Raw genomic sequence first — 14,604 nt, 5'->3', positions numbered from 1 at the left:
GTTTACTTCATAAGGGCCCAAAAGTGCCGGAAGCTAATTCCAGCATGTCATAAATGCAAGAAGTTTCCTCAAAAGGTTGATGGAACTTTGAGGATTGCCTGCTGGAAATGGCTAAGGGCATTTCCCCATATCTAAAGATTTGCATAAATGATTGCTTGCTGCCAGACAGTTGAGGGCATTTTTTTTTAATATATTTTATTTTTTACAGAGAGGAAGGGAGAGGGATAGAGAGTTAGAAACCTCAATGAAAGAGACATCGATCAGCTGCCTCCTGCACACCACCCACCGAGGATGTGCCCGCAACCAAGGTACATGCCCTTGACCAGAATCAAACCCGGGACCTTTCAGTCTGCAGGCCCAACGCTCTATCCACTGAGCCAAACCGGGTTTCGGCCAGGTGAGGGCACTTTAATCTACAAGTTATTGCCTCCTACTCGCCAAACACCTGAACAGCTATAGGCAGTTCCCCCAATCTGACAATGGATTCTGTATACTAAACCTTGCCTTTGATATATCTACCTTGCCTTAGGACAGTTTGTGTTACTAAAAAGCAAGGGGTCTAGAGAGACAGAACTTGGTTACTATAGCTAAACAACTCTGGCTTCCCAAAATGCCTTCCAAAATTACCTTTTGTCTCTAGACTCTAATAATTTATAGCAGTTCCTTCTCCAGATTCCTGAGCCCTTCCAGATGCTGGACAAGACCCCCTGCACAAAAGCACAAAGTGATGCTGGTAACTCAAATGTGCCACAGACAAGCAATGAAGTGCTTCCTTAAGTGAAAAGGTGACAGTTCTCAGCAAGGAAAAAAAAATATATATATATGCTAAGGTTGCTAAGATCTACAGTAAGAATGAATCTTTTGTCCATGAAATTGTGAAGGAAAAGGAAATTCATGCTAGTTTGCTAAGAGACCACATTCACATAACTTTTATTCCAGCATGTTATAATTCTATTTTATTATTGGTGTTAATTTCTTACTTTCTAATTTGTAAATTAAACTTTATCATAGATATGTGTATATAGGAGAAAATATGGTATAGATAGGATTTGGTACCGTCCAGCCTCTCACACCTACTGGAGGTCGTGGAACATATCCCCTGGAGCTAAGTGGGACTACTGTATGTGTAAAATGTTTTCTCATCGTTAAAGTTACATTAAATAAAGTACAATTAGGTCACTATGGAAACTGATTTTTCAGAAATGAATAGTGAATGTTGGCTCTCCAAATCAGGTTGCCAGTTTTTTAATAAACCCAGAATTAATATTTGGTTAGCTTACCTAAAAACAGTTCTTTCCACTAATTGCAATAATGGGCCATTTTAAGTTATAGGCCCGTCTGACATCTGTCAGATTAACTTTTCAGTCACTTTCAGATAGTGAGATTTGGTCCTGTCCACCTATTCCTTTTAAACTATTTCATATTTGACTCTAACCTCCCCTACTATCCCCAGCACCAGTTGGTGATAGGGCATAGGAGTAGAGTGGGGTGTTCAGGTAAGCTCTGTTCTCTCAAACCTCCCTTTCCACCCTCAGTTTTGATAAGTTACATTGGTCTTGCTCTTGGAGATTTGTCACTTTGCCAGCAAATCCCACCACTGGAAAAGTAACTGCCCTTTCCCTTTGTCATCTTCTCTAATCCAGCTGGTGAGGGTGAAGAGCCAGAACAGGCCATCCTGAGAAAGCAGTTTTTCTAGCCATTGGTTAGATCTAAAGAGACTGGGCTCCATCTTCTAGTTGGTCACCCTACTGACACCAACAAGCAATAATCCTCAAAGCTTCTGCCTCTTGGTCCCTTACTATAATGGCCCCCAGCCTCCCTAGCCCCCCATCTCTCTATATTTTTATACTGAACTTCCTGACCTTCCAACCAAACCATCCTTGTCACCCTTCACCCCACCTGAATCAGCAAGCCTGAAGAGAGCAAACTGCCCAACTTCATGGATGGAAACCAATTCAGAACCATCCCTCTGTCGGTCTTTCTCATGTAAAGCAACTTTCCCATCTCCTACTTTGTAAAAAATAGCTTTGACTTTCCCTTTCCCCAATGGGAATCTCCTCCAAGAACTAGAGAGACTTTCTTTAAACTTAGTTGTCAATGTAGTACTTCCTTATCTATAATTAATCCTCTAAAATCCCCAATCTGGGTGGGGAGGGGATAAAAAAAAAATCCCCAATCCTTGGAATCTCTAACTTAAAGGTCTCCTGTGAATCTGCCATATTCTCATAATACTTTCCAAATTTCCCTCCAACTGGTCAGTAGGTACCAAGGAGCATTTGAACCTTCCTAGCTCCTAGGCAGGCCAGGCACTATATCAACCTTTCATGTGACCCTTTAAATATTAAAGTCATTTCTCAAAATACATGTAAACACATATAAAAACCTTAAACATTTTACCAAAAGTGAAAATGGCTGAACTAAATAGCAATAAGAAATTTTTATAGCCAAAACTGGTTTGGCTCAGTGGATAGAGCGTCCGCCTGCAGACAGGTGTCCTTTGGTTGCGGGCACTTCCCCAGTGGGGGGTGTGCAGGAGGCTGATTGATGTTTCTCTCTCATTGATGTTTCTAACTATCTCTTTCCCTTGCTCTCTGTTAAAAATCAATTTAAAAAAATATTTTTTAAAAAAAGAAACTTATAGAACCAAGATGGTGGCATAAGTAAATGACATTACTCAGCCTCCCACAACCACATCTAAAATACAGAGCAACCATCCTTCTGAACTGCCTGGAACCTGGCTGGATAGAATTCTTACAAATAAAAAAACACATTGAGACTGGTGGGAGGGACTGAGGCATGTAATAGGCTGTTCAGACACCCAATCTGGCATTTTTTTTCATCGAGAGGGATATCTCAGTTGTAGAAGCCTCCCAAGAGAAGCAATGAGCCCCAGGGTTCCAGAACTGGGAATCCTATATAATAAAAGCCTAATATGCACATCGGAACAGCAGAACGATAAGTGGAACAACTGGTCACATACTGACCACCAGGGGACAGATACTCAATGCAGGAGCTGCTCCAGCCCAGGCCCCAGACCAGCCAAGGCGGGTGCCAGCAGGGGCCATCCACTTGCTCCACCAGTCACTCCACAGATCAGCCCCGATCACCAGCCAGACTTAGGGATCTATCCGTGCATCAGGCCTCTTGTTTGGGCTATAAAAACCAGCAGGGATAGGCTTAGTGATATGAAGGCTGCTGGAGACCCAGGTAGTTTATCTCATAAAGGGCCAGTGCTCAGACTCACTTCCTCTGAGCTGTAGCACTGGGGCAGCAGCTTGGCCAGGGGTATGGGGGAGACAGGAGTGCCTCCTGCACAGCAGCTCTTCCACTGTAGCCACAGCTGGCCCTCACAGCCAATAGAGGTCAATTCCTCCCAGTGATGCCAACAGCAATCAAGGTTCAACTATAATAAGACTGTTTACACAGCCCACACAGGGGGGAACCTAAGAGTGTCCAGTTTATGTGCTGGGGAGGCTAAGTCACTGGGCCCTCCAGGACACCTACTACAAAAGGCCACTTTACCAATTAGCTCTATCTAATACATAGAAGCAACACAGGGGAGCAGCCAAAATGTGGAGTCAAAAAAACATGACACAAATGAAGTAACAGAAGAAATCTCCAGAAAAAGAACTAAATGAAATCGCAGCAAGCAAACTACAGGATACAGAGTTCAAAACAATGATTACAAGATTGCTCAAGGATCTTAATGAAAGCTTCAAGGGACTTAGTGAGATGTTCAGGATCTTAGAATTTCAAAGATATGAAAAAGGACCAGTCAGAAATGAAGGATACACTAATTGAAATGAAAAATAATTTACAGGGAATGAACAGCAGAGTAGAGGATACCAAGAATCAAATCAACAATTTGGAATATGAGAAACCAAAACACCCAGTCAGAAAAGCAAAAAGAAAAACAAAATCCAAAAATATAAAGACAGTGGAAGGAGCCTCTGGGACAACTTCAAACATACCAACATTAACATTATGGGAGTGCCAAAAGGAGAAGAGAGCAAGTTATTGAAACCTATTTGAAGCAGTAATGACAAAAAACTTTCCCTACCTGGTGAAAGAAATATATTTACAAGTCCAGGAAGGGCAGAGAGTCTCAGACAAGAGGCCCACACCAAGACACATCATAATTAAAATGGCAATAAATACATATCTGTCAATAATTATATCTAAAAATCAAACAAACAAGGATTCTAATGAACAAAATAAACTGATGAATAAAATAGACAAATCTCAGTGGGAGTTGGAAGGGCAGGAAGAGATAACCAAAGATCTCATATGCATTTATACCTTACCTATGGACACAGACAATAGGGTGGTAAAGGCGTGTGCACGTTGGAGAGAGGCAATGGGAGGAAAAGAGGGATACAGTATATGTAATACTCTCAACAAAAAGGGTTTTTTTAAAGAAATTTTTATAAAGCATCTATAGTTATTATTTTTTATTTAAATGTACATTAATATTCACATATATTTACATCTTAAAACTCCACCTAATTTAGTGAAAACAAGGCAAAGAATGGCACCCTGGCAGCAGAAGATGCTTATTAACTATCAGTCATTGTTATAAAATCGTATCTATATACAGGCAGTTCTCAGGTTAAGTCATGTCATTTAAGTCGCCAACTCCCATTTATTTATTAAAAAAAAAGTTCCATCATTTTGACATATGTACATATGTGCTTATGGTTTTTATTATTTATTTACCACAAGTAAAGGTCAGGAATTGTGTTTTTTTAATTATTTTTACTGTTTCACTTCATTACTGCTATGTATGTGCTCCATGTGAGTAATGAAGGTACTTATGTAGGTGGGTTCCAACTTACAGCGAAAGTTGCATTACGCTGCGCTATAAGAACGGATCTCTGGCGTAACCGAGGACCTACTGTACAACACTAAAGAAAATAGACTTAACTAAAGTTAATAAGAAGCAAGTATATTATAAATATCAGATTTTAAACAGGAATCTGTAAAGGTTTTACTACATAAGGATTTCACTCAAAGTAGACAAAATATATAGTAATCTCAAACTTTGAGGATACCAAATTAATTTCCTCTTAGTTGAGGCCTATTCAATCTCAATAACTTTTCAGAATGAAGCATAAAGTTAATGCTATACATTTAAAAGGATTGGTCCAGTTGTTTTCTCTATTTTTAATTCCTCCTCTTCATTTACAGTATTGGCAACAGCATCATTATGTGGATTATCTAGAATGTCTTCGTTAAGTTCATCTGACTTCTTGTTTTGATCCTCATCCGTATTAACATCTTCAACTGTCTGTGCCCTGGACGTGTTTATTAACAAGTCTGAAAGAGAAATCATTGTTAAACATTAGTTAAACACTTCACCCAATCTTACCTAACACAAATTTCTTCACAAGCTTAGATCAATAGAAATTATGTCTGTGATATCATGTTAATTATGGTTACCTCCAAATAAAGCCATTTTTACATATGTATAAAGCCCATTCAAAAATACAAGAGGTCTTGGCCCTGGCAGGGTGGCTCATTGGCTAGAGCATCTTCCTGTTACACCAATGTTGTAATTCTATTACCAAGGTTGCTACCCCTGCACATACAAGGAACAATCAATGAATGCATGAGAAAATGGAACAACAAATCAATGTTTCTTTCTCTTTCCTTCATTTCTCTAAAATCAATAAAATGTTTTTAAAAATTTAATGTGAGATGTCTTAAAATGCAACTGTTCTCATTCAAAATCACAACTACTAGACAAGTTTTAAAAGTTCAAATACTCTTAACAGCTGTATGTCAAAGTGACATATAGTAAAGAAAATTTCAGGTACTTTTATCTATATAGGAAATTTTTAAAGTCATATGTTATAAATAGAAAATAAGCCTTAAAATGCTTATTGATAATCAGAGCAAGGAAGACACTGCTATCAACAATAGTTTTATCTTCAAGTAATTTTTCACATGGAAATAAAACCTCCATTTGTAAATTTAAAATTTAAAATTCACTTTAATTATAAAAAATCATGATAATGTAGTCACAATACTTCTCACTTGAGAATTTTATTATCTTGGGTGAACCTTGTTTTTTTTTTTTGTTTTTTTTAATATATTTTATTGATTTTGTACAGAGAGGAAGGGAGAGAGATAGAGAGTTAGAAACATCGATGAGAGAGAGTCATCGATTAGCTGCCTCTTGCACACCCCCTACTGGGGATATGCCCGCAACCAAGGTACATGCCCTTGACCAGAATAGAACCCGGGACCTTTCAGTCCCCAAGCCGACGCTCTATCCATTTAGCCAAACCGGTCCCGGCTGAACCTTGTTTTTTGACATGATAATCTTCACTACTTACTATAATTCTTACTTTCCTCTTTCAAAAGGAAAAACTAGATTGGAAATAGAGAATGACATGCCATCCTGCTTCATTCAAAGCCAATTTGCAATTTTATTTATCTACCTACCTATTTATTTTAATTGATTTGAGAAAAATTGACTGTTGTTTCACTTATTTATGCATTCATTGGTTAATTTTATATATATATATATATATATTGATTTTTTTTACAGAGAGGAAGGGAGAGAGATAGAGAGCTAGAAACATCGATGAGAGAGAAACATCGACCAGCTGCCTCCTGCACAACCCCTACTGGGGATATGCCTGCAACCAATGTACATGCCCTTTACTGGAACCGAACCTGGGATCCTTCAGTCCGCAGACCGACGCTCCACCACTGAGCCAAACCGTTTTAGGCCATTGGTTAATTCTTATATGTGCCCTGATTGGGGATCAAACCCACAACTTTGGCATATGGGGTTGATGCTCAAACTACTGAGCTACCTGGCCAAGGCTGCAGTTATTTCTAAAAACAGATTTGTTTTTGTTAATTCTCACCTGATGATATTTTTTCCACTGATTTTTACAGAAAGTGGAAGAGAAGAAGGGAGGGAGGCAGAGAAAGAAACAGAGAGAGAAACCGACCAGCTGTCTTCCCATGTGCACCAATAGAGGCCTGGGATCGAACCTGCAACCAGATACTTACCCTTGAGCTGGAATCAAACCCAAGACCCTTCAGTGCACAGGCAAACATGCAACTATTGAGCCATACATACCAGCCAGGGCTTAAATACAATTTTAACAAACATGAATGTCTAGTTTCTAAAACCACAGTCTGTTTTAAAAAACAGCACATTTTGGCCTGGATGGTGTAGCTCAGTTGGTTGGGTGTCATCCCATGCACCAAAAAGTTGCAGATTCAATTCCCAGTCAGTCATAGGCCCACGTAGGGAGCATGCAGGAGACAGCTGACAGAGGTTCTGCTCTCACATCAATGTTTCTCTTTCTCCTCCCTTCCTCTCTCCTTAAAAATCAATAAAATTAAAACAGCTCATTTTATGGCAATTTTTCTAGAGAGAAGGGAATGTAACAGGTAATCAAACTGAAAGCTCACAACAAGTGACACAATGAAAAAAAAAAAAGAACATTTTAGGACCCAGCTGGCGTGGCTCAGTGGGTATCGACCTATGAACCAAGAGATCACGGTTCAATTACTGGTCAGGGCACATGCCCGAATTACGGGTTCGATTTCCAGTGAGGGGTGTGCAGGAGGTAGCCAATCAATAATTTTCTTTCATCATTGATGTTTCTCTCTCTCTTACTCTCTGAAATCAATGAAAATATATATATTTTTTTTAAATTTTAGAACCACTTTATTCATCATAGCAAATGGCTCTATAATCCTCACTGGTTGCAAAAAGCATTTTATATGTTTAGGAAAAGTATAATAATTAATGTTCATAATTATGATCCTAAAGATAAAATTATGTTACATGCTTTAAGGAGTCAAGGAAGAATGTTTTTAAAAGACTCAGAATCAATTTTAAATGATTAAAATAACTTTTTAAGAGGTATTTAACTATTCAGAAAATCAACTTAGACATTTATTTTTTGGAGATTCCAAATAGGTAACACACACACACACACACACACACACACACACACACTGTCCTTTTCTCTCAATTGTACATAAACTTAATATACTATCTCATTTTTCTATTTCTAGAGGTATTTTATTTTGGAAGATAGTAGAGAAGTTAAGTTTCTAACATGCCCTTGCTATATTAATGGTAACACATAAAAACCAGCATAACATTTACCATTTTCTAAGGACTGACTATTACTCAGTAGCTTTGCCTGTCTTCTTTCCAAGGCCAGCTGTTTATTTCTCTGAATTCTTTGTTGCTGCTCTTCAGTTAGGCTTCTACTTGATTCAGAAGCAAACGTCACATTTTCAGATGAGTTTGTCAAAAATGGATCTAATTCAGTAGCAGTTACATCATGGTCATTATTTTCCCCTACTTCATCTGCAGTAGGAAAAAACAAACAAACAGTGAGTACATCTCTAGTAATAAACTAGCTAGAAAAAGAGCTTATATAGCTATTAATTTAAAACCAGTTTAAAGTGACAAGGTGCAGACCAGAGGAAACAATTGGTGAGGCATGAAAATGTTACAAACATTATTTGATTCAAACAAGTAAAAGGAATATTTGTAAATCACTTTAAAGAGGCATTTTAAGTCAAATGAAAACACTAATTTAAAAATATATTGGGGGGGTGGTCAATGGTAAGATATGTACACATATAATAATTTAATAAAATAATAATAATAATAATAATAATATATATACACTGGGAGAAATCAAGATGGCGGCATAGGTAAACACTTGAACTTGCTGCCTCGCACAACCACTTCAAAACTACAATTAAAAGACAAAACGGACATCATCCAGAACCACAATCTTTCACTTTTAAAAGTAATTTATAAATAACTTTGGGGAATTCTATAATGAGCCTATATTTTACACCACATAAATTAAAAGATTATAAAGCAAACAAACATGTATGGAGCCATCGCACAGAAAATCTGATAACTATACAGACTCTGTCGGCAGGAACCATGTTTTGATGTGTGTGACTACCTATGGTTGCACTGTACAGCCAACAATGCAATCAATACCAGGAACAGTCACATACGTCTTACTCAAGTCCTATACCCAGGATCTGTACTCTTTTTTTTATGTTTTTATTGATTTCAGAGAGAGAAAAGAAGAGGGAGAGAGGGACAGAAACATCAATCATTGATCTGCTGCCTCTTGCACACCCCCTCACTGAGGATCAAGCTGCAACCTGGGCATGTTTTCTGACTAGGAATCAAACTATGACCTCCTGGCTCATAGGTCAATGCTCAACCACTAAACCAGCTGGGCCAGGATCTGCACTCTTAAGTGAAATATAAACTAGTTCATCATCAAATTATTCTGCCTAATTTCCAAGAGCCACTTTTTTTTAATGGTGTACATGTATTTTGTCATATATTTTTACTAATAATCACTACAAAGGATCAGTGGATCACCATCAGATTTCTTAAAAAGCTCATGTTCTATGGCTAAATACATTTTTACATCTCTTAATAGTATTGCAGCCATTCCTTTAAAGAAACAAATATACACAACATTCTAAATCTACCAAAGCATTTAAACTCATTAGTATTTACTGTACTTTAATTATATACTCAACATAGACTAAGAACCCAGGCCTATAATACTGACCACCCAACAAAACCCATCTCTAAAAGAAAAATTGTTATAAAGTAGACAAGCCTTTATTCTTACCATTATTGCTAATAAAATCTTCATGTAAAATAGGGAGATCAAGTCGAATTCGTTTTAAACAGGTCTGAAAATAAAGAGACATTTTTACATTTTTATTAATAACATTTAGGGAAATGATCATTTTTCCATTCTGAGATTCAAAAAAGATGTTCTTTAAATAATTAATTTTCCTTCTCTCTACCAAGACAGATTTAAAAATTAAGTCCCAAACAGCTACTCAGCCTTAACTAAATCTTACTTCGTACTATTCAATACTGTCAATGAAACTCATAGTAATAATCTCAACACATACCTGAACTTCCTTTTTATTTCCCAGGTATTCAACTCTGTCAATAAAATCCTCAAATTGCAGTTTAGGGAATAGCCTATGTGCCCAGTGCTCCATGTGTCTGATTAGTGTCTTCAAGTCTTCAGCCTGGCACATAAAAATAAAAATGCTAAATAGAAAACTCTTTCTCAGAACTGACCTTGTCAGCAGATTTTAGAATTGAATAGTAATGCCAAAGTCACTGGTGTCATTTTACATTTATAAGGTGAAGAAACTCTAAAAAGAAAAATATTTATTAAGGGCTTAGAGGATTGCAGTCTAAAAGCACTGGATACAAATTTTTTTAAATCAGAGGTCCTAGCTGTTTTGGCTCAGTGGATAGAGCGTCTGCTTGGGAACTGAAAGGTCCCAGGTTCGATTCCAGTCAAGGGCACATGCCCGGGTTGTGGGCTTGATTCCCCAGTGGGGGACTTGCAGGAGGCAGCCAATTAATGATTCTCTCTCATCATGGATGTTTCTATCTCTCTCTCCCTCTTCCTTCCTCTCTGAAATCAATAAAAATATTTTTTTTTAAGTTTAATACAAGTTAAAATCACATGTGGTTTTACAGGACAGTAAAGTAACGCTAAAAATAAGCTTTAATAAAATATATCAAGATATCTTTTAGGAATAACTAAACAAGTGGTTGGTCCCCTAAATCATATAGCGAAGAAAGCATTGAGAATTCAGCATTGTGAAAATACATTCAGAAATCTCAAGAGCAAAGTACTGAAGACCAGCAAGTACAGTTTAAACATTCTCAGACCAGAATACGTATGTTTGAAATTTCAATTTAACATTAAAATTTTTTAATTAAATGAAATACAAAACCTTTTGTTGTTGTTATCCTCACTGAAGGTATTTTTTCCATTGATTTTTAGAGATAATAAAAGGAGGGAGAGAGAAACATCAATTGGTTACCTTGAGGGGCCAGGGGATTGAACCTACAACCCATATATGTGCCCTTGTCCAAGAATTAAACCCATGACCCTTCAGTGTGCGGGCCAATGCTCTAACTCAGTGGTCCTCAAACTTTTTAAAGTGGGGGCCAGATCACGGTCCCTCAGAGAGCTGGAGGGCCGGACTATATGAACTACTAATTCCTACTGTAACACCTCGGCTGCGCTCACTGCCCAAAAAACCTGGCGGGCCGGATCAGACTCCTCTGCGGGCCGCATGTGGCCCGCGGGCCGTAGTTTGAAGACCCCTGCTCTAACTCCTGAGCCACTTGGCCAGGGAGACAGTTCTTAAATGTCTCCATTTTTCAACAAAACTTAACTGATGCCTATTAGAAACCAGGCATGGTGCCGTGTCTTAGGAACACCTCAGTGATCAAAAAGGTAAAGTCCTGCTCTCATAAAGCTTAAAACCACTCTCTGAAATAGACAAAGTAAATTTTCAGGAATAAAATTTACTTTGTCTACTTCAGAGAATGGTTTTAAGCTATTCCTCAAAATTATAAAGTACAAAGTAAGGCTTACTGACTCATATATGATTTTACTAAAGTCATACGGTGGCAAAACCAAGCCATGTTTTCTGATTCTTCTAACAGTTCCCTTTCTACATCATAGTTTCTCAAAAGATACAATGATGAGTGATTAAATCTGTAAAACATTTTAAGATTCCTAACAACATGATAACAAACCCAGTTTTATAGAGTCAGTCAACCCTATATATGAATGGATTCTGCATACATAGATTCCACCAACTGTGAATTGAAAATATTCAGGGAAAACAAATGTTACGCTGTTGCTGATATGTGCTATGTACTTAGGCCTATGATGGTTGCTGCATCTGTATTGAACATGTACAGATACTTTTTCTTGTCATTATTCTCTAAACAATGAAATAAAACAACTATTTACTTAACATTTACATTCTGTTAGGCATTATAAGTAACCTAGAGATAATTTAAAGTACGATATATGCAATTCCATATGAAATTTTATATAAGGGACTTGAGCATATGTGGATTCCAGCATCCACAGAGATCCTGGAACCAATCCACCACAGATACTGAGGGATAACTATATTTTAAAAAACAAAGATCTAAAATAAAAACCAGACATTTCTTACCTCATGACCTTTACCTTTAAATTTTGTCTTATCAAACACATGTCTTAATGCTGGAAGCCCTCTCTCTGAAATCAATCTGTGAATAGAAATATATTTTTAAATTCCAAATTTTCTAGAGCTATCAAGGCCAAATCAAGACCATAAGAAGAAAAGATATATAATAAAAGCCTAAGTGACTGCTATCGCAGAATGACCAAAACAAACTATGATGCCCACTGACCTCCGGGGGGCAGATGCTCAATGCAGGAGCTGCCCATGGTGGTCAGTGGGCTGCCACAGGGGGAGCACATCTCAGCCAGCAGTCAGGTGCTTTTCCCACCTTTGTGGCAGCACTAAGGAGTAGCAAGCCGAGCAGTAAGGAGCAGCAAACAGGTGGGCAATAAGAAGCGAGGTGTCCTAGGCCCTTCCTTCCCCCCACCCCGCCCAGTGCACGAATTTCATGCACCAGGCCTCTAATACTATCTATTGTAGTAAGAGTAATATGCAAATTGACCGTACCTCTGCTACACCCACAAGCCACACCCACCAGCCAACCAGGAGCAAGTATACAAATTAACCAAACCAAGAGAGCTGCAGCCACCGAAAGAGCTGGAGGCTTGGGTTGCCCTCGGTAATGGAGGAAGCCAAGCTTTCCACCTGCCCTGGCAGGCCCAGACCTCCACTCAAGGCTACAAAGTTTCAATTATAGAAGATAAATAAATCCCAGATACCAGTGCCTCCACTTGGGTAGGGGGCAAACCACCACAGGCCCAGCCTGCAAACCACCACAGGCCCCTCACCCAGGCCGACCCATGCCCCAAGGAAGCCCTGCCCTGATCTGGGACACACTTCAAGGCAAACCAGCCGGCCCCCACCCGTGCACCAGGCCTCTATCCTATCTAATCCTATCTAGTAAAAGGATAATATGCAAATTGACCATCATTCCAAAACATAAGATGGCTGCCACAAGTTGGCCAGCAGGGAAGGGCAGTTGGGAGGGACCAGGTCTGCAAAGGAGGGCAGTTGTGGGTGATCAGGTCAGCAGGGGAGGACAGCTGGGAGGGACCAGGCCTGCAAGGAAGGGCAATTGGGGGCAATCAAGCCTGCAGGGGAGGGCAGATGGAAGGGACCAGGCTGGCAGACAAGGGAAGTTGGGGGCGACTGGGCCTGCAGGGAAGGGAAGTTTAGAGGGACCCAGGCATGCAGGGGACAGCAATTGGGGGAAGGGAGTAACCTGGCCTACAGGGGAGGGTAGTTAAGGGTGACCAGGCCTGCAGGGGAGGGCAGTTAAGGGCAAACAGGCTGGCAGGAGAGCAGTTAGGCATCAATCAGGCTGGCAGGGCAGAGGTTAGGGGTTGATCAGGCTGGCAGGCAGAAGCGGTTAGGGGCAATCAGGAAGGCAGGCAGGCGAGCAGTTGGGAGCCAACAGTCCTGGATTGTGAGAGATGTCCGACTGCCCGTTTAGGCCCCATCCTACCTGGATCGGGGCTAAACGGGCAGTCGGCATCCTTCGAGGGGTCCTAGATTGGAGAGGGTGCAGGCTGGGCTAAGAGACACCCTGCCCCTGCACGAATTTTGTGCACTGGGCCTCTAGTATCTTTATAACTATCTGATTTTCAAATCATCCCAACCAATAGATTATAACACAAGGAAGAAAAAAGATACTGTACTGAAAAAAAAAAAAAAAAAGTAAGCCCTGGTTTGGCTCAGTGGATAGAGTGTTGGCCTGCTGACTGAAGGGTCCCAAGTTCAAATCTGGTCAAGGGCATGTACCTTGGTTGCAGGCACATTCCCAGTAGGAGGTGTGCAAGAGGCAGCTGATCAATGTTTGTTTCTCATCGATGCTTCTAACTCTCTATCCCTCTCCCTTCCTCTTTATAAAAAATCAATAAAATATATGTATTTTTAAAAAAATACAAATGTTTAAGGGAATAATAGTACATATACCTCTGAGCATCAAGCTTTGGTATATTCCTTTTAACTGTTCTCCTTGGAGGTACAGGAACAGGTGCTCCTCTTCCTGACTCTGGTGAAATATACCAAAACTTAATATTACTTAAGTAATTTAAGCCTCACTAATAAAATGTGTCATTTCTAAGCTGATAAATGGATAACTGAACATAAGACATTATTTTTTAGAACTCCATACATACCATCATCAGGTTCAGCTCCTTCATCATCTCTCTCTGGAGAAGCTGGAGGTGGGAAAGGAGGGAAAGTTTCATCTTCTTCATGCTCATAATCTGGTAGGTCCATCAAGCCATTCTCCTGTGGTTCCAGCATCTTTTCCTCTGGGGGGGAGGGGGAAAGTAAACATGTTTATTTGTCCAAGCAGTCTTCCTATTACAGTTAGGATCCACCTGCAGCCAAATACACCATATTTCAAACTCAGACATGATGAAAAGTGGAAATGATAATAATTTCAGAAAAAAGAACTGAGTTAGAAATCAGAAGAACCGAGTTCTAAACACTAATAATATATTTTTGAACAAATCATTTTAACTCAATTGTTGAGTTTCATCTATCATAAAATGATCTGGACTTTTCAGAGGGTTTCAAACTATGATCCAAATGGTGTGAAATATG

The 14,604-nt window shown here is 39.3% G+C and overlaps 1 protein-coding gene across 1 annotated transcript; it reads right to left on the bottom strand.

Moving 5' to 3' along the window:
- Positions 1-4,436: 4,436 nt before the first annotated feature.
- Positions 4,437-14,309, bottom strand: TIPIN (TIMELESS interacting protein). Its single transcript, XM_084888040.1, is given in 8 exon segments — positions 4,437-5,152; positions 5,154-5,316; positions 8,141-8,347; positions 9,657-9,720; positions 9,949-10,071; positions 12,040-12,115; positions 13,966-14,044; positions 14,172-14,309. Coding segments are annotated over 8 exon segments (864 nt in total). The 5' UTR covers positions 14,302-14,309; the 3' UTR covers positions 4,437-5,130.
- Between the last annotated feature and the right edge of the window lie 295 nt (positions 14,310-14,604).

This window comes from Pipistrellus hanaki (assembly GCF_964339955.1).
Source record: "Pipistrellus hanaki genome assembly, chromosome: 1".
Taxonomy (NCBI): Eukaryota; Metazoa; Chordata; class Mammalia; order Chiroptera; family Vespertilionidae; genus Pipistrellus; species Pipistrellus hanaki.
The sequence above is the reverse complement of the archived record's forward strand: the minus strand, read 5'-3'. Positions and strand labels throughout refer to the sequence as shown.